Genomic DNA, 20,174 nt, shown 5'->3' with positions numbered 1-20,174 from the left:
GCGCTCATTCAAGGTGTCATGGCAAGGTCATCTATCTGTACCCCACCACCTCACCACTGGGGTGCCCCAGGGGTCTGTAATGGGACCACTTCTCTTTGCCATCTACACCACCTCGCTGGGCCCCATCATCCGCTCGCATGGTTTTTCCTACCACTGTTATGCCGATGATACTCAACTGGTTCTGTCCTTCCCTCCTGAGGACAACACTGTTTCGGCACGGATCTCAGACTGTCTTGCTGATATATCCACATGGATGAAAAACCACCACCTTCAGCTGAACCTGGCCAAAACAGAACTGATGGTCTTCCCAGCCAAACAGTTCATCCACCACAACATCAACATCAAGACTGACTCTTTATCTCTGGCTCCATCCAAAACAGCAAGAAACCTCGGGGTCATTATTGACGACCAACTAACCTTCACAGCCCACATTGCCTCTGTCGCGAGGTCATGCCGCTTTGCGCTTTACAACATCCGCAAAATCAGGCCGTACCTAACCCAGTATGCCACCCAGCTCCTGGTGCAAACCTTGGTGGGTTCCCGCCTCGACTACTGCAACGCCCTCCTAACGGGCCTGCCGGCATGCGTGGTAAAACCACTACAGATGATCCAGAACGCAGCGGCGCGCCTGGTGTTCAACCAACCAAAGAGGGCACATGTCACCCCGCTACTCACTGAGCTCCACTGGCTGCCAGTAGCTGCTCGCATCAAATTCAAGTCACTTATGCTTGCCTACAAAGTGCTTACTGGGTCTGCTCCCACCTACCTAAATGCTCTTGTAAGGGCAAATGTCACACCCAGGACGCTGCGCTCATCCAGTGAGCGTCGTCTGGCACTGCCCCCAGTGCAAGCAAGGCAATCCAGACTATTCTCAGTTGTAGTTCCACGTTGGTGGAACGACCTGCCTAGCACTACCAGAGCAGGAGCGTCCCTCCCTACCTTTAAGAAACTCTTGAAGACCCAACTCTTCAAAGAGCACCTCTCTTCCTAAACTGGCACCTTGGCTCAACCTGCACTTAAGCAGCAACAGGCCCGCACTTCTTTTTTTTTATTCTTTCTATGTCGTTTTATAAGCAATATTTATGGTTACACCAGGTTTTTTTTTTTTTTTTTAATGCTCTTAGCTTGATTGTTCTCCCTTGTACGTCGCTTTGGACAAAAGCGTCTGCTAAATGACTAAATGTAATGCAATCACATCATATCGTGTAGGAACATGCACAGATACACACACAAACAAACACCCATAATCACGGGTTAGCATACTTTCTCACACACACACACACACACACACACACACACACACAAATGCGTGGGCAGCCTCTGAGTTCTGACAAATGAAGTTCAAGGTAGTTACTCAGCAGGCATTTCACAAGGTGCTACCTGAGAAATCACTTCAAGCTGCTCGTCTGTCAGCAATATTGGCTTTTCAATTAGTGACGGGCAAATCCAATTTATTTCCTGTAGCAGTTTACAGCACGCTGGGACCATATGAGAAGACACTTAATGCAAGGAGAGGGACAGTTAAACCCAACCCACTCGCCAATCCTAACGTGGTTCACTCTCTCTCTCTTTCTCTCTCTCCCTCTCGCTCTCTCTCCTTTAGGGCGATCCCTCTGTTTATGTCCCTTGCTCTGTGTCTCTCGCTCTCTTTCTCTCCTTCCTTTCACCCCAGGAGCGGTCTCTATATTCCTCGACCCATTCTGCGCGTGTCACGGGGGAAAGTGAAAGGGGCCATCTCTTTAGCACTCTTTCGCTCTCGCTCGCCCGGCCACGCTTCATTACTCTCTCTTTTCCTTTGAATAAAAAAAAGTCACCCATATCTCCCTTTTCTCTCTGCCCTTCTCCCTCTCTATCTCTCCGCAGGACGACACAGAGCCCTACTTCATTGGAATATTCTGTTTCGAGGCCGGCATTAAGATCATCGCTCTGGGCTTCGTCTTTCACAAAGACTCCTACCTCCGCAATGGCTGGAACGTAATGGACTTCGTGGTTGTCCTGACTGGGTGAGTCCTTATCCCCCTCTGGTGCTGAGGTGGAAAATATGCCACAGATGGAGAATGCTGTTTCTCTCTGTGTGTGTGTGTGTGTGTGTGTGCACGCCATTATGGAGAAAGTAGGGGACTGCCATCATTGTTATTGCTGTGCTGAAATCCTGAGTGTGTGTGTGAGTGTGTTCGTATCCTCCCTGTTTTCCCAAGCAAATGTTGCCTTCGGCTGTTCTGCTTATTGCCCAACTGGTGACAGCCAAGGCCATTAAACAGTGGAGAATGTAGCTGCGTTTTATCCCTTCTTGGTGGGTGTCAGAAAATGCTGGGTACCTTAAGTTGGGTGTTGACACTAGACAGGGCCGAAGGCTTGCTGCTTGTGATGAGCAGTATGCCTCAAAACGCTGAGTACTGATAGTTGTAATGGTCAGCATAATCCCATTATATGCCCAAGTTTAACACTAAAGTGATGTTTATCCTGGAAGTGGGGACATCTGAATGCAACCATTCTACTTTTATTTTTAGTCATTTGCTAGAGGCTTGCAGACACAATCCCCCCCCCCCCCCCCCCCCCCCCCCCTTGCCTCTTGTATTTTCTGACACACTGGAGGCTTCGTCCCCAAAAATGTGTGTGTATGTATGTGTGTCTCTGTGTATCTGTCTGTTTTCGTGTGTGTGTGTCTTAGTGTGTGTGTTTGCGAGGACCATTGGGTCCCACCACACAGCATCCCCATTTCTCACCGTCTGCCCACATTGAGCTCCACAATTTATGAGCGGCTGCATGTTGCTCAGGCCTCAGCATCGTAAGAGGGCTGGATTGGATTTATTGAGTAAATGATGGGCAATTCTGGAGAGTCAACAAACAAATAAATCAACGTGAGGACCAATGGCCAGCCAAAGGTAATGAAAATGGAAAGAGAAAGAGCGAGCTCAAATGAAGGAGTGAAAGAGGGCCAAGGAACGGCAGAAGTAGGCACTGAGGCAGAGACAGAGAGGAGAGAGGTTGAAACAGTGACAGAGAGAGGGAGGAGAGAGGTTGAGGCAGAGACAGAGAGAGGGAGGAGAGAGGTTGAGGCAGAGACAGAGAGAGGGAGGAGAGAGGTTGAGGTAGAGGCAGAGACAGAGAGGAGAGAGGTTGAAACAGAGACAGAGAGAGGGAGGAGAGAGGTTGAGGCAGAGACAGAGAGAGGGAGGAGAGAGGTTGAGGTAGAGGCAGAGACAGAGAGGAGAGAGGTTGAAACAGAGACAGAGAGAGGGAGGAGAGAGGTTGAGGCAGAGACAGAGAGAGGGAGGAGAGAGGTTGAGGTAGAGGCAGAGACAGAGAGGAGAGAGGTTGAAACAGAGACAGAGAGAGGGAGGAGAGAGGTTGAGGCAGAGACAGAGAGAGGGAGGAGAGAGGTTGAGGTAGAGGCAGAGACAGAGAGGAGAGAGGTTGAAACAGAGACAGAGAGAGGGAGGAGAAAGGTTGAGGTAGAGACAGAGAGAGGGAGGAGAGAGGTTGAGGTAGAGGCAGAGACAGAGAGGAGAGAGGTTGAAACAGAGACAGAGAGAGGGAGGAGAAAGGTTGAGGTAGAGACAGAGAGAGGGAGGAGAGAGGTTGAGGCAGAGACAGAGAGAGGGAGGAGAGAGGTTGAGGCAGAGAGAGGGAGGAGAGAGGTTTAGGTAGAGACAGAGAGAGGGAGGAGAGAGGTTGAGGCAGAGACTGAGAGAGGGAGGAGAGAGGTTGAGGTAGAGACCGAGAGGAGAGAGGTTGAGGCAGAGACAGAGAGGAGAGAGGTTGAGGTAGAGACCGAGAGGAGAGAGGTGGAGGCAGAGACAGAGAGGAGAGAGGTTGAGGCAGAGACTGAGAGAGGGAGGAGAGAGGTTTAGGCAGAGACAGAGAGAGGGCAGAAGGCAGACCTGGCTGCCCAGAGAGGAGAGGCTGTTCTCACAGTGCAGTCTGGGGGCCGTGGAGACGGAGGCACACTTCCTCATGGAATGCCCAAAATATGACATAATTAGAAAAGACTCTTTTGAGAGGTTCAGTCAGGTCATCCCAAACTTCCATGGTCTCACAGGCGAGGAAAGATTGCCTTACATACTTGTGTGTATGTATATGTGCGTGTATATGGTTAAACTGTATATGTATACAATCATTATTCAGTTGATATATGTGTGTAACATGCTTTGACAATAGTGTTAAAAAACATTCACGTCAATAAAGCTTATTGAATTGAATTGAATTGAATTGAATTGAGAGGGAGGAGAGAGGTTAAGGCAGAGACAGAGAGAGGGAGGAGAGAGGTCGAGGCAGAGACTGAGAGAGGGAGGAGAGAGGTTGAGGCAGAGAGAGGGAGGAGAGAGGTTGAGGTTGAGGCAGAGAGGAGAAGGTTGAGGCAGAGACAGAGAGAGGGAGGAGAGAGGTTGAGGTAGAGACAGAGAGAGGGAGGAGAGAGGTTGAGGCAGAGACAGAGAGAGGGAGGAGAGAGGTTGAGGCAGAGACAGAGAGAGGGAGGAGAGAGGTTGAGGCAGAGAGAGAGAGAGGGAGGAGAGAGGTTGAGGTAGAGACAGAGAGAGGGAGGAGAGAGGTTGAGGCAGAGAGAGAGAGAGGGAGGTTGAGGTAGAGACAGAGAGGTCTGAGGGTGTTATTGGGAGAGGAAGAGAGGAGCACAAGAGTGGCAGCAAAATATATAGATGCTTGCCACAGAAAAAGAGAAGAGTCACTTCATCAGTAAACCACACACACGGATACATTCCCCCATACACACTTACATGCACTCACATCCACACCACCACACATGCATGAACACACACGCACGCATGCACACATGCACACACACACACACTGCCGTTACAAAATTATGTTTTATTTTCTACTTGTTCTATTATATTATTATATGTATTACAAGAATGCTTTGGCAATGCAAATTGTGTTTTTTTTGTCATGCCAATAAAGCTGAATTGAAATTGAGAGGAGAGAGGTTGAGGTAGAGACAGAGAGAGGGAGGAAAGAGGTTGAGGCAGAGACAGAGAGAGGGAGGAGAGAGGTTGAGGCAGAGACAGAGAGAGGGAGGAGAGAGGTTGAGGTAGAGACAGAGAGAGGGAGGAGAGAGGTTGAGGCAGAGACAGAGAGAGGGAGGAGAGAGGTTGAGGTAGAGACAGAGAGAGGGAGGAGAGAGGTTGAGGTTGAGACAGAGAGAGGGAGGAGAGAGGTTGAGGTTGAGACAGAGAGAGGGAGGAGAGAGGTTGAAGCAGAGAAAGAGAGAGGGAGGAGAGAGGTTGAGGCAGAGAGAGGGAGGAGAGAGGTTGAGGCAGAGACAGAGAGAGGGAGGAGAGAGGTTGAGGCAGAGACTGAGAGAGGGAGGAGAGAGGTTATGGCAGAGACAGAGAGGAGAGAGGTTGAGGTAGAGACAGAGAGAGGGAGGAGAGAGGTTGAGGTAGAGACAGAGAGAAGGAGAAGAGAGGTTGAGCTGCACTGATTCATGAAGCCCAGCTGTGCAAACAAAGGCTGACCAACACTGAGGTAAAGGGAAGGCAAGCCAAGGGAAGAGAATCATCTTGCGAAACAGTCAGTGAAGTAATCATTTCACCGGTAAGATAACAAAACCATTGTGCTGGTCGACCATGTGACCCAATGGCATCGAACTGCTATTGCTTGGTGTGTGTGTGTGTGTGTGTGTGTGTGTGTGTGTGTGTGTGTGTGTGTGCATTTTCGTCTCCCTAAGTGGGTCGTTGGGGAGGGGTGGAGTTTGGTCACCTGGGAGACTGCTGCCTTGTGTTGCCCGGACAACAGCTCCTGCCTTATCCTCGGCCAACCCTGTGGAGTCAGGGTGGTGCGTGTCGACGTTTGTGCTTCCCTTTTCCCTGAGCTTGACCTTTGACCCCCTCCAGGCTCACCCCTGTGGCCCTTGTTATATGAGCTCCTCTGGAATACTTAACGAGGTGCAAACACAAGACGCCATGAGACACCAGACGCAATGAGACACAAGAATAATATTGTCTTGTGTGTGTGTGTCTGTGTGCGGTTCCAAAATAAGCCTCACACTTGGAGCACACTCAACAAAAGCACATCGACAAGTTGAATCCTCACCTGAGTGAGTCTTGATTTGAGCCCTCCTCTGCGGTCCTGCTGTAACGGGAAAGAACCGCAGCCAAACAGAGTAATCTCACTCGTGACGGACATCCTCTTTGAAGCGGGATCCAGCCCACAATCTTGGCATGGGGGAAGCTTGGCCCTCTGCCAGTACTGCTAACTGACTGGAAACCACTAGCTGACTCATCAGCACGCATCTAAAGGTGCGCAAGTATACTAAAGCACCATCCTGACCTCTGTTTTCATGCCAACAACAACAACAACACCTTTGATTATGCATTTGTAAAAGGGTATGCTGGCGATGACCATGGCTTGGACATCCACATGTGTTAGCCTGCTAAAACGTCGCTTATCTTGATCTAATGAGCATAGACAGTTAATGAGGTTTAGGGTAGGAGGACAAAGATATAGAGAGAGTCAACGTCAGGAGAAAAGATGCTGAGATGTGTTATGTTGTGCAGATTTGGTATTGGCAGTGGGGACCACAGGTAGACGCTGCACAGGGCGTCGTGCTATTCCTGCCAAACATCTGCTTTAACAGACTCCATTCCAGGCTGGACCCCATGTTCCCTGGTTGTGAGTTGTTCCTCTCTCCACTCCATGTTGTTTCTGACTGTGTCTTCTAACAGATGGCAAGTCCCTCTCTTCTCAGCCACGGTGAATGTAGTGGTGTTGTTTGTTTGTTGTTTTTGCCAGACTTGGGGCCTCATTTACTAACAGAATTGCGCCCACTTCAGGCGTTATTTCTGCGCAAATTGCAGGTAAAGACATGGAACCGTATTTACAAAGGCGGCGCAGTTGAGTAAAAATGCAGATTGGCCACTGCTAGGAGGGTATAAGGGAAAGTGGCGGTTCGTCGCAAAGAGCTGGGAGGAGGTGCGTAAAGTGCGCCTAATTACAGTGCATGAAATGCCCTGTATTGTTATTCCTAGGCTTCTTCTTCTTCTTCTTCTTCTTATTCTTGTTACCTTTTTCTGCGATTAATTCAGCCCGAACCGCTTAACGTAGAAACTTCATTCAAACTTTGTCACGTAGGTCTTGTAAAGGACACTTATGCTATGTATTTTTCACTTTTCTAAACTTTATACTTTTTAAGATATTAAATAAAAACGAATCGAAATTTTCCCATTGACTTACATTGGGCCATTATGACATCATAATAGGGTCTTTAAACTGGCTTGCACCTGTGCTTTACTGACAGCTGCACCAAATCAAAGGAACCTCTTCTCTGTCCCTCTCAATTTAACTGTAACTAGGAACATTAAGACACCTTCCATTCTCTACTTTTTTTCTCTCCATCTCTCCATCTTTCTCTCTATCCCTCTCAGTCTACTTTCTCTCACACTCAATCTCTCTTCTTCACTCTATTTTTATCTCCTTTTTTCAATATTTTCACTCTCTTTTACTCTTTCACTCTTCTTTCCTTCTTCCACTCATCTTTCCTTCTTCCACTCTTCTTTCCTTCTTTCACTTTTCTTTCCTTTCTTCACTCTCCTTTCTTCTTTCCTTCTTTCACTCTTCTTTCCTTTTCTTCTTTCCTTCTTCAACTATTATTTCCTTCTTTCACTCTTCTTTCCTTTCTTCACTCTTCTTTCTTTTCTTCTTCCACTCTTCTTTCATTTCTTCACTCTTCTTTCTTTTCTTTTTTCCTTCTTTCACTCTTCTTTCCTTCATCCTCTCTTCTCTCCTTTCTTCACTCTTCTATCCTTTCTTCTTTCCTTCTTCCACTCTTCTTTCCTTTCTTCTTTCCTTCTTTCACTCTTCTTTCTTTTCTTCTTCCTTTCCTAACTTTTGCATTTCATGCACTGGTATTTCCTTCAGGAAATGCATTTTCTAGTTACGTATTTGTAATGAAACAAGAGGTGTTTTAGCATGACATATCTGCTGCTAAATGTGTGCAAGATTTGTTTTTTTAATTTTCTTTTTTAATATATACCAACATCAGAAATTGTATTTGTTTAAATGTTTATAGTTGATATATCATTTCATATAGTCATATAAAAAAATTGTCCCACCCGCTAGCTGTTCTGCCAACTCTTACCCAGAATCACGGCTCAATGTATGGTTTAAACCAGGAGTCTCAAACTACCCGGGGGGCGATGAGCGTCCAGTCTAGTCATTTGTTTTCTATTTATTTATTTTTTTAAATCAATGGAACTTTGCGGGCCTGATAAAATCGCTTGGGGGACCAGATTTGGCCCCCGGGCCTGAGTTTGCGACCCCTGGTTTAAACTGTATTCTTTGCCTTTTCCACCGATCGTTCAAGCACACCGAGTAACATGTATCCAGATCTGAAGTAACCTAAAAACAATATCAGTACAATGCTCTCTATAACTCAGGCGGTTACCGTCAAAAGTATTATCTCGGTTAAAACCCTTGGAAATTGCTTTGCCTTTTCCACCGATCGTTCAAGCACACCGAGTAACATGTATCCAGATCTGAAGTAACCTAAAAACAATATCAGTACAATGCTCTCTATAACTCAGGCGGTTACCGTCAAAAGTATTATCTCGGTTAAAACCCTTGGAAATTGCTGTATAAAATTACATTTCGAGACTTTCTTCCCTATTTTAGCTGCGCGCTGTTAACACAAATGGCGGGGGTTAGGCGCTGATGACGCGACGAGGTTGTTACGCAAATTGCGGAAACACAACGTGCGCTATATGCGTTTTGGCAAAGGAGCAGTGATTGGCTAATGCCGTGCTCTCTCTATCCTTCTGAGCAGTGATTGGCTATTGCAGTGCTCTCTCCATCCTTCTGAGCAGTGATTGGCTAATGCAGTGCTCTTTCCATCCTTCTGAGCAGTGATTGGCTAATGCAGTGCACTCTCCATCCTTCTGAGCAGTGATTGGCTAATGCAGTGCTCTCTACATCCTTCTGAGAAGTGATTGGCTAATGCAGTGCTCTCTACATCCTTCTGAGCAGTGATTGGCTAATATAGTGCACTCTCCATCCTTCTGAGCAGTGATTGGCTAATGCAGTGCATCATTCCTCTCATCCTCCAGTGCACCTCTTTCATTTAGCGCTGCGCATGGTTCAAGGTGAAACCTCTTAAGGGATTCGTCCCTGGGTCACGCAGCGACACCTAATGGGTGATTTATCTCCCCATGGAGGCTCGGTCTCTCTCTCCTTCCCCCTCCCTCTCTTCCCTTATGGGTGTGTGTGTGTGTGTGTGAGTGTGTGAGTGTGTGTGTGTGTGTGTGTGTGTGTGTGTGTTAGTGTGAGTGTGTGTGTGTGTGTGTGTGTGTGTGTGTGTGTGGTTGTTAGTGTTAGTTTTAGTGTGAGTGTGAGTGTGAGTGTGGGTGTGTGTGTGGGTCGATCACAGATGCTGATGCAAGTGCAGGATGGCGCAGGGATGGATCAGTTTTAATGGAATCCAAGAGTCCACATGAGCCTTTGAGACTAAGCCTGTTTTAAGGGGCACTGTCAGGGGTGTAGAGATAGAAGATGGAGAGAGAGAGCTAAAGAAAGATAAAGAGGAAGAAAGACAACAAAAGAGAGAGGAACAATGTAGAGGAAGCAGTACTTAGATTAGGTAGGAGATGCAATGTAAGGACAGCATCACTGGCGTCATTTGGAGTAAGAAAGAAGAAAGAAAGAAAAGGTTTAGCTGAACAGGGCAGTCTTGTGTGTATCTGTGTGTTCTTGTGTCTGTGTGTGTGTATATGTGTGCATGTGTGTGTGTGTGTGAGTGTGAGAGAGAGAGAGAGAGAGAGAGACATTTTAACAATGGTCACCATGTCAGTTTAGTGCCGTATGATTTTGCCATGTCTAGGTGGGGAGACTGGCAACACTCCAAGTTTGACCCTGAACAATCATTGTTCCCATCATTGCGTGGGTTTAAAGAATGTCGGGAAGGAGGGTCTAGACACAATCATGGCTGCAGAAGCGCTCTGTGTGATGTGATGTGGGTGGTGGCTGGATGAGGAAGAAAAAATGAATGTGGACCCATTCCTGGGTGTCACGAAGAGGACAGTTTAGGACGTTTGAGAACTTGAGGCAATTAATGTCTCTATGGCAGTCTAAGGCAAAATCAATTGTTTACGGAAGCTACAGTACTGTGCAAAAGTTTTAGGCAGGTGTGAAAAAATGCTATGAACTAAGAATGCTTTGAAAAATGTAAACAATAAATGTTTATTTTTTATCCATTTACATGGTAAGACTGAGCACAGCAACAAGACACAACGTAGTTATACTGCATCAGCAGGGTCTCTCCCAGACAAAGATTTCAAAGCAGACAGGGGTTTCAAAATGTGCAGTTCCAGCTCTTTTGAAGAAGACGTTGAGGATCGTAGACGCAGTGTTCAGCCAAGGAAACTTAATGCAGCTGATGAAAAACACATCAAGCTTATTTACCTTCGAAATCGGAAGATTTCAAGCAGTGGCATCAGCTCAGAACTGGCAGAAACCAGTGGTACCCAGGTACAGACATTTACTGTCCGGGGAAGTCTGGCCAGAAGTGGTCTTCATGGAAGAGTTGCAGCCAAAAAGCTCTACCCCGACAAGGAAACAAGGCCAAGTGACTGAACTAAGCACGTAAACATAGAAACTAGGGTGCAGAAACATGGCAGAAGGTGCTCTGGACTGATGAGTCAAAATTGGAAATATTTGGCTGTAGAAGAAGGCAGTTTGTTCGCTGGAGGCTGGAGAGAGGTACAATAATGAGAGTCTGCAGGCAACAGTGAAGCATGGTAGAGGTTCCTTTCCAGTTTGGGGCTGCATTTCTGCAAGTGGAGTTGGAGATTTGGTCAGGATGAATGGTGTCCTCAATGCTGAGAAATACAGGCAGATACTAATCCATCATGCAATACCATCAGGGAGGCGTATGATTGGCACCAAATGTATTCTGCAGCAGGAACATAACCCCAAACATACAGCCAATGTCATTAACAACTATCTTCAGCTTAAAGAAGAACAGAAAGTCCTGCAAGTGATGGTATGACCCCCACAGAGCCCTAATCTCTACATCATCGAGTCTGTCTGGGTTTACATGAAGAGACAGAAGAATTTTAGGAAGCCTACATCCACAGAAGATCTGTGGTTAGTTCTCCAAGATGTTTGGAACAATTTACCAGCCGTGTTCCTTCAAAAACTGCGGAAGTGTATCTGGAAGAATTGATGCTATTTTGAAGGCAAAGGGTGGTCACACCAAATATTGATTTAATTTAGAATTTTCTTCTGTTCCTTCACTGCATTTTGTTAATTTATGAAGAATTGATGAAAATAAACTGTTAACACTTCCATTTTTGAAAGCATTCTTAGTTTACAGCATTTTTTCACACCTGCCTAAAACTTTTGCACAGTACTGTATATCTACCTGTTGTTAAATTTATGTTTTACTAGTTTCAGCATGGCACTAGAACATGTCTTCAATTAGTATGACACATTAACGCTATGAAGCCACAGCTCAATGAACCTTTCCTCTGTTTCATTGGTCCACCTGACAGCTGCAACATGCCAGAGAGCTCTCTGTCATCCTATTGGTCCTCTCTAAGGAACATGATGTAGGAGTAGGCATGAAACCACAAAAATTGTGGCCTGCTAGACTTTCCGTTGGGGGGTAATGGGTCATCCCAGACGCTATATCACTGTTCTTTGATTCGTTTGGTTTGTGTTCGGTGTTCACATTTGGGTCTGAAGCTGTACATTTGTTGGTTAAATGTGTTAGTGAATTTGTTGGAAAATCATGTCAAAATCATGCTGAATTGCGTGTAATCTGACCCAGGAATATGTTTGTCAGCGTGCTGTTGTTTATGAACAGTATGTGAGTGTTGGTCTGATAATTCATAGGCTTATCTGTCATTGTCATGGCATTGCTCCTGAAAGTAAACAACAGTAATAGTTATAGTCAGTTATTGTTGCCTTTGTCTGTTTTCTTTGTCGTTTTTTTGTGAAACATGTAATGTTTGGAAGACCTTGATCGATCATTGTGTGTGCAAAGGTGTGTATGTATGTCTGTACACACACACACACACACACACTCACACACACACACACACACACACACACACACACACACACATACACAGACACACACACACACACACACACACACACACACACACACACACACATACACACACACTCACACACACACAATGATCGATCAATGTCTTCCAAACATTACATGTTTCATCGCCAGGACTGCACAGTATTTCACCTGCCCTATTACCACCAGATCATTGGATATTGATTTGTCCACAAATTAGTGTAGGAAGCAGACATAAATATCCTTAAAGTGTCCCTGCTTGAAGGTGGGGTGATGGAAAATGCTAATCAAACAGGCCTTGCAGTCACCACCCCATGGTTGATGAGCCAGTCTATATGGAAATACAGAATCTTGTCAAAGTAAAAAATCAACGTTAATCAACGTTAACAACACCAATATGAATGCGGTGGTTAAATTGCAAATCAGCTAGAGGATTTATTTTGATGAATATAATAAAACAAAGTGACATATGACATATTAAATCTAAAGTCTTCATGTCTCAGTCAAGAAGCAGGCAGATACTGATGAAGCCTGACCAGGTTGAGGGAAGATTTGATTCCCCGTAACTGTTCTCCTCCATCGTCTTTTCCACACTCTCTCTCCGTCTCTTTGGCGAGAGCAGACGCCTCCCTTGGGACCTTGGCTCTAACCGGATCTGGTGCTCTTTAATGAAAAGCCTGGTAATTGTGTTGCCCCGGGCAGGGCTGGACCTTTCGGCCCTGCCCATCAGACATTAGGAGTTACTAAAAAGACAGCGATCCTAACCCTTTGCAGCTCCAAGGCATGATCAATGGAGTACTGATCACAGGGGAGAGAGAGACAGAGACAGAGAGAAAGAGAGAGAGAGAGAGAGAGAGAGAGAGAGAGAGAGCGAAATAGAAATAGAGAGAGAGAGAGAGAGAGAGAGAGATGGAGACCACTGAAAGGACAACCGTCTGAAGCGTTCTAGTGCGCCAGAGGCAGGACTGGAGAGAGCACTTTGTTTCATGTCACTTTCACTTAGGGAGAAGTGGAACACCTCGTGAGGGCAGCGACTCCCTGAGCGCGACAGGACTGGAGCTGTGATCCAAGGCACAAGGTGTCATCTGTCCCTGGTCTCACCCTGTGTCCACTGAGGGCTTACAATCAAACTGATCTCTGGTCAGGGTATTCAGAGCAGGCTAGGCCTAGATTGAAATATGAAAAATAGACTGGGAAAGGCTCACACTTTTCTTGGTGGGTTATTCTGGTTTGAAGTCAGTTGTGTATAACCAAATCAAAAGATACATTTTTGTTGTATAACTTCATGGTTGAAGTACTATGAGGAGCACCTTTGTCTGAAGTTTTGTCAGTTGCATCATTTAGACCATCTGCAGGGTGACTGAGGGCCATTACAGAGACATATGCTGTCCTGTTATGGTCTGTTCCCTTTCTGTCCGTCTGCTGTCTGATGTCTTTCTTTCATTATACCCCTCCCTCTCTGTCTCCTTCTCTCTCTCTCTCTCTCTCTCTCTCTCTCTCTCTCTCCGTCCTACTGTCTCGCTTTCTCGCTCTTGCCCTTTTATGTTGTTGTGTTCTCTGTGTTTTCATCAGCCAGACGTTTTGATTTAGCATTTGGGCCTGTGGGGAACAGACCCTTTTCTCAAGTACATGTTGATCAAGGCTTTGGAAAGATGTTACTGTTGGATTATAAAACAGCAGTATAACTGCACAAAATGTCTGTGTGCGCAGATCCCCCTTGGCTGTTTGAGGGTTTCAGACTGCGGATGTCTGTGGGGACGTACTTTTTTTGAATACATAAGGGTGGGTTTGTGTGTGGGATTGAGAGCACTGCACTATTGCACAGCAGCATGTACACGCTATCACACACAGTCGGCTAAGTCTCTTTACCGTATTCTGAACTGTCGAGAGGATTGGAAATAAATGACCTGGAGGAGCAAGATAACAGGAAGGCTATTAATCACCCAACCAATTTGTTGTTACCATGGTAATAGGCCCAACTGTACCACGGTTATAGGCCCGATGTGTTGGTTTGGGCTGGCAGAGGCTGCAGCCCGCTCCGTTGACCCAGTGCGACCTCACCTCTGGTGCCACGTCCTGAGAGGTTAGCGGTATCAGGTGATCCGCAGTGGTATTTAAAACATGGACCTGAAACCGCAGGGGGCAACATGAGCTTCTCCAGGCTGTACAGCACCCCCCTCCTCCGCTAGTGTTCCATATACAGTATCTCTAGGAACTCTCATTTTTCATGCCTTACTATCTATCACTATCTTTACAGGCCTTGGGAATTGATTTAGCATGAACATTGAGAGTGTGATACAGATACACTAGGAAGTAGAAAGACTGGCGCCACCTGGGTCAAGGTCAGGGTGAAGACGGTGTGTTTTTCTTGGTGCGTGCACCTTGAGGGCTTGTGTGTGTCTGTTTTGGTCAACATTGGATGTGTGTGTCGCTCTAGGTCTCACTTGTTGCTTCAGCATCAGGTTTGGACTGTTGCTGGCACCAGCTCTCCCATCACCCCCCAACCCTCCTAACCCCACCCCCACCGCCTCCCCGGCCACCCCCTGTAAACGCGTTTTGTCCGCGTTGGCCCCGAGAGCTGACTTCAAAGAGCCCCATTAAATCCCCTGTCCTTTCATCGGCCGTGGGACACAGCACACAATGGGCTTCAAAGTGTGCCTGCACCTCACCTTCCCCTCAGCCCGGGCCTGGATGTGGCCATTCATGTCTGAGTATCTTTTTTAAATGGCCGACAGCGTCCGGCTGACGAACAACACTGACTCTGTTCCTCCTGCTCTTTTACTCAGTCCGCCTGCCTGTCTGTCTGTCTCTCTCTCTTTCTTTCTTTCTCTCTCTCTCTCACTCACTCTCTTTCCTTCCTCTCTCTTTCTGTCTCTTTCGGTTTTCTCTGTCTCTCTCTCTATCCCCCCTTCTCTCTCTCTTTGTCTGTCTCTCTCGCTTTCTGTGAAGTGTGCGCTGTGTCATCTGAGTGGGTGGATGAGTGGGTGGTTTGGTTGTGGATAGGTGTGTTTGTTTTGGCATGCAGTCTTGTGTGTGTGTGTACTTAATCATTGATGTATGTGTGAACTCCAGGACACATTTGCCTCTGTGTCTGTATGTTTGTTACTGTGCACACGCACACTCACACAAACACACACACACACACACACACACACACACACACACAATTGCACAAACATTGCGTGAGATGCATCTCTTCTCAGCTTTCTGCAGTACAGTGTGTATGTGTTTGTGTGTTTGTGTGTGTGTGTGTGTGTGTGTGTGTGTGTGTGTGTGATAGAGAGAGCAAGTGTGTAATGGCAGTTGCTGTGCTAACATTCATCAGAGTCCCTTCAGTCACTCAAGCGAGACGTTTCCTGGTGAACGTGGCCATATGGTGAGACAGGGGCAGGGCGTGTTCCTGCCTCACTGGTTGTCAGGCGACTGAAAGGTGACTCACGGCCCCAGCTTCAGCTCTGGTCCTATGCGTCTGCCTGTCTCTCTCACTTTGCATACAGCAGGGATCATTAACTGTGTGTTTGTGTGTGTGTGTGTGTGTGTGTGTGTGTGTGTGTGTGTGTGTGTGTGTGTGTGTGTGTTTGTGTGTGTGTGTTGAAAATTATCTTTTGCACCAGTGGACCACCATTGCATGCATATATTGGCTCTCTCTGATCTCTGTATGGAGTTAATCAGTAACCGTGTGGTTAAGAGATCTAGAATAACCTTGTTCCTTTCACACACTCTCTGTCTCTGTCTCTGTCTCTGTCTCTGTCTCTCTCTGCCTCCCTCATCCAGTGCGTTTACTGCCATCGATTCTCTCTCTCTGCCTCTGTGTTTACCTCCCTTTGTCTCTGTTTCTGACCCTAATTCGCCCTGTATGCACCTCATCGTCTTTCCTTTCATTTCTCTCGTTCTTCTGATCCCTCTATCTCCAGCGCCCTCTCCGTGACTCTCTTTCTGCGCCTCTCTGTTCTGTATCATCTATTTTATTCTATCTCTCTCTCTCTCCTCTCTCTCCCTTCTGCTTGCGATTCATCATATATTCACTTGGGTGAGGCCCTGAATGAAACACCTTAATAAAAACTCCAGTGCTGGTGTAGAGTGCTGTAAAAGGCCCATAGAGCATAAATAACCTTAATGCCGTAGATCAGAGCAGTCGCAGCTAATGGGGATGTAAGTTATTGGCTTCATACACCTCCAGTCTGACCCATGCTTCAGGGGAGATGTGAGCATGGCTACTGGGGCCTTCTCTCGAATAGATGAGGGTGGCTATTCTGGAGGTCTTGTTTACAGTCAGTGAGGGAAACCAGCCAGAGATGGTTTGAGGGGCCAAGGGGTCTGTAAATTGTGGTAATGGAGGAGTGAGGATGTGGTCGATGAAAAGAGCAGGGCCCCGACATCCGCGGATTCGGTAACTGGGGTTTCAATTATCCGCGGTTTATGATACCGTGGCGGAAAAAGCGGAACTTTTCAATAAATAACCGGTATACATATACGTTTTAAATTCGGCACCACTCTGAGCAGCCATGCGCTTAACACGTGACTCGTGTCTTTAAGCTTTTCTCATTTCTCACGGATGTCTGTCCTTGATTCCTCCATCCTCGTTGCATTCCTCGCGTTTTAATTAAATTGAAATTTCAAAGTTTTAATCAAATGGAGGGACTTGAGTGAAACGAAGGGAAGGGAGAAAGAAAGGAAGGAAGGGAGGAAGAAAGGAAGGAAGGGAGGAAAAAAGGAAGGAAGGGAGGAAGAAAGGAAGAAAGGGAGGGGCGATTGAGAAATAAAGGAAACCACATTCACATAACCTTCATTACAGTATGTTTGTTATTATTATTGTATAAATTATAATAATAGTTTACTTAATTATTAGTTGTTCTTGATGATGTTTTATTGTGTGTAATTTATAAATGAAACTTCATCATAGGTATGTACAGTATGTACATGAGAAACAAGTTGTATGTATTACATACAGTATATGGTGTTTGCTACTAGCGTGGCTTCGGCTATCCACAGTAGGTCTTGGAACATATGCCCCGTGGAGACAGGAGCCCTGCTTTAACATGAAAGTTATTTTTCACAAAGTTAAAATCATGTTTTTTTCTTTATTCATCCACCACTTCCAATAAGTGGTTATATTAGTAATGGACAGCAGTTTTTTTTTCTCTATTTAACCATCTTAAATGTCTTGTTGCATCATTTTAAGTGTTTCACTGCTTTCCACTTTGCTTGCCTGTTTTCTTGGTTCTTTCTCTGCCAACCTTCCATTATGTGCTCTCTCTCTCTCTCTCTCTCTCTCTCTCTCTCTCTCTCTCTCTCTCTCTCTCTCTCTCTCTCTCTCTCTCTCTCTCTCTCTCTCGCTCTCTCTCTCACTCTCTTCCCCCTCTTTCATTTTCTTCTCTGCTCAGCATATCTCTCGCTCCTTTCTCTCTTCCTTTGACCACAGGTGGTTTAAAAAGGCAGGCTGAAGATTCTTATGTAAATGAAGGTTTAAATTGAAAAGAAGTCTCACACCTTCAGCGTTGCGTGCGCACTGTATTGTGCAGTGGGGCTGGGAAATGAAAGACGAATCAGACACACTCTCCCATGCTGTAGTGAGATAGATCCTATTCCAAATCAGCTCCGTCATCATTTTTATTTTAGGAGAACATCTTGGGACCAAAGGAGTTCAATCAACTTGATAACACTATATCACAACTGTAACATTGTCAGGGAGTGCGTCGACCATATTTGAAGTCACCGAAGGCTTTAATTTAGTGAAGAACTAATCATAGAATACTTCAGAAATAGGCCCTTTTACAGTCAGTCATAAGGATGCTTTGGAAATAAATAACCAGTGCGGTAATTCATGTGTGGTAATTCACATTGACTACTGCACTACGCTATTTTGATCTGAAATGTCATTTTATTCAAAATAATAACTTCAGTAAACACGGAAGGGGCAATCTATAAGTGAGGAAGGGAACGTTTTAGGACAGAACGTTATCATGCAACTGTCAATTTAATTTTCTTTTGACATATTGTCTCCATTTTGTGCAGTAACTTGATGTAACATCCCTTACTAAGGCTTTCAGATTAAAACCACAATTGCTATGGCTAGCTCCTCTAGAATGGTTCCGTGTTTTCAGAAAAGCTCAGTACGGTAGCCACAGTTTAATTTCCATTTTATTCCGTTTATATTTGGTGTAAGATTTTAACCTTAGATTTAACAAGGATGCCTATATAACTTATATTAAAAACCTTAAATCAGACTTTTTCTTTCTCTTGGTCTCTATTACCGATAAAGTAAAGAATCACACTTTTTGTATTTTTTTTGTTTCTAAACGAGTATCAAACCATAAAAGACTCATCTGAAGGGCCCTATTGTTAGAGCTCAGTGTTCCTCCCTCTCCAAAGTGGAAATGGGGCAGAGATGAGGTGGGACGGGCGCTACCTGCAGCCTCAGCCTCAGTCTCTTCCTCAGCCTCCGCCTCTGCCTCAGTCTCCGCCTCCCGAGGCCTCCTTCTGATCTATTCTCTATTTGCACCTCTCCAGGTGTGCTGTTCTCACACGTCTTCTACCGCTGTCGTCGTGTGCACACAGGTCCCCTTGCGAATGGCTCATCACTAACTGTGTGTGTGTGTGTGTGTGTGTGTGTGTGTGTGTGTGTGTGTGTGTGTGTGTGTGTGTGAAAGCACATGTGTGTTTCTGCGTGGGTAAGCACATGTACTGTATATGTCTATGTATGAGTGTGTGTGTGTGTGTGTGTGGGACAGAGAGAGAGAGAGAGACAGGCAGGGGGGAGACAGTACATCCATCTTTTTACAGTGAACTCATTGGTCCCCGTGGAGCTCAAAGAGATTGCTGAGTGGTTTGGGAGTTGGAGCTAAACAACACGCACACAGGCACACTCACCTACAAATTCCGTTCCATGTCCAGAAGACCCTCGCTCTCTCCTTCTGTATTATTTTGCCCCTCTCTTTCTTTCTCTCTCTCTCTCTTTCTCTCTCTCTCTCTCTCTCTCTCTCTTTCTCTCTCTCTCTCTATCTATCTTTCTTACTCACTCTATGTCTGTCTCTCTTTTTTTTTTTTTTACTTACACACTCACTCACACTCACTCATGCACCTCCCATGTAATTGTTTTCCATCATTTTGCTCATTTGGTTGTGTGAGATTGTTTGAGCACATAAGATCCATTGTCGTTGCTTGTGCAGTTGCCGCTCATTCACTGTCAAACCACACACAAACACACACACACACACACACACACACACACACACACACACACACACACACACACACACACACACACATACACAACTTGAACAGCTGCCGCTGTTTTGGCCATTGCTGATATGGCACCTGATAGCAAAAAGCACAGACATGGTTCAGCTGAACAAACGTGGACAATGACACCTGAGTCACTGTTTTAACCCCCACTTCCTCCTCCTCCTCCTCCTCCTCCCTCTGTCACGTCCTCTTTCGCTCCCCCCAGCATTCTGTAGCTTTCTTGCTCATTCATCACTCATGTCTTGCCATACGGTTCTCTCTCTTTGTCACCACATGGGGTGTGTAGCACACGCCAAGATGTCATTAGTTCTGAGCTGTTTTTTGTGTGTGTGTGTGTGTGTGTGTGTGTGTGTGTGTGTGTGTGTGTGTGTGTGTGTATCTGAGGCAGACAGTCAAACAAAGAGGTGGCAGTGACCCTGTGCTTGACATCATTCTGCAAGTCATGTGTGTTTCTCTCACTCTTTCTTTCTATCTGTGTGTGCGTGTGCCTGTGCTTGTGCGTGTACGTGTGTGTGTGTGTGTGTGTGCCTACTCTCACACTTAATAAGCATCCCTAAACAGAGATGTTATTCTGAGGTCTCGGAGGTTCTTGATAAGATCAGTCACAGGCCTCTTAAGTCCTCTTCAGACTGTGATGTGGATGTATTGGGAAACCCTGTGTGTCACCAGACAGAAAAAAAAACATCTGTGTAAAGTGCTCAACAGTTTAGGACTACCATCTGTGTCTTTTCATAGAGCTCATTAAAGCACAGTGTAGTTTATGTGGATGGATAAAGTCTCTTGTGTTTTCTTGTTGTTTTTACTTCCATTCGCGTTTCCTACTGTCTCAGACTCAGAGAGAGAGAGAGAGAGAGAGAGAGAGAGAGAGAGTGTGTGAGAGTGA

The 20,174-nt window shown here is 45.9% G+C and overlaps 1 protein-coding gene across 1 annotated transcript in view; it reads left to right on the top strand.

Annotated features, from left to right (window-relative positions):
- cacna1bb (calcium channel, voltage-dependent, N type, alpha 1B subunit, b) overlaps window positions 1–20,174 on the top strand; it is a gene marked incomplete at both ends in the record, with an annotated part of 146,147 nt that overhangs the window by 5,108 nt on the left and 120,865 nt on the right. The window contains one exon of the mRNA XM_080847519.1: window positions 1,864–2,003. Coding sequence (XP_080703645.1) covers window positions 1,864–2,003 — 140 coding nt within the window. The remainder of the gene's footprint in view (window positions 1–1,863; window positions 2,004–20,174) is intronic.

Source organism: Sprattus sprattus (assembly GCF_963457725.1).
Source record: "Sprattus sprattus genome assembly, chromosome: 11".
NCBI lineage: Eukaryota > Metazoa > Chordata > Actinopteri > Clupeiformes > Clupeidae > Sprattus > Sprattus sprattus.
Note: the sequence above shows the minus strand (reverse complement) of the source record. Positions and strands in the feature narration are given on the sequence as shown.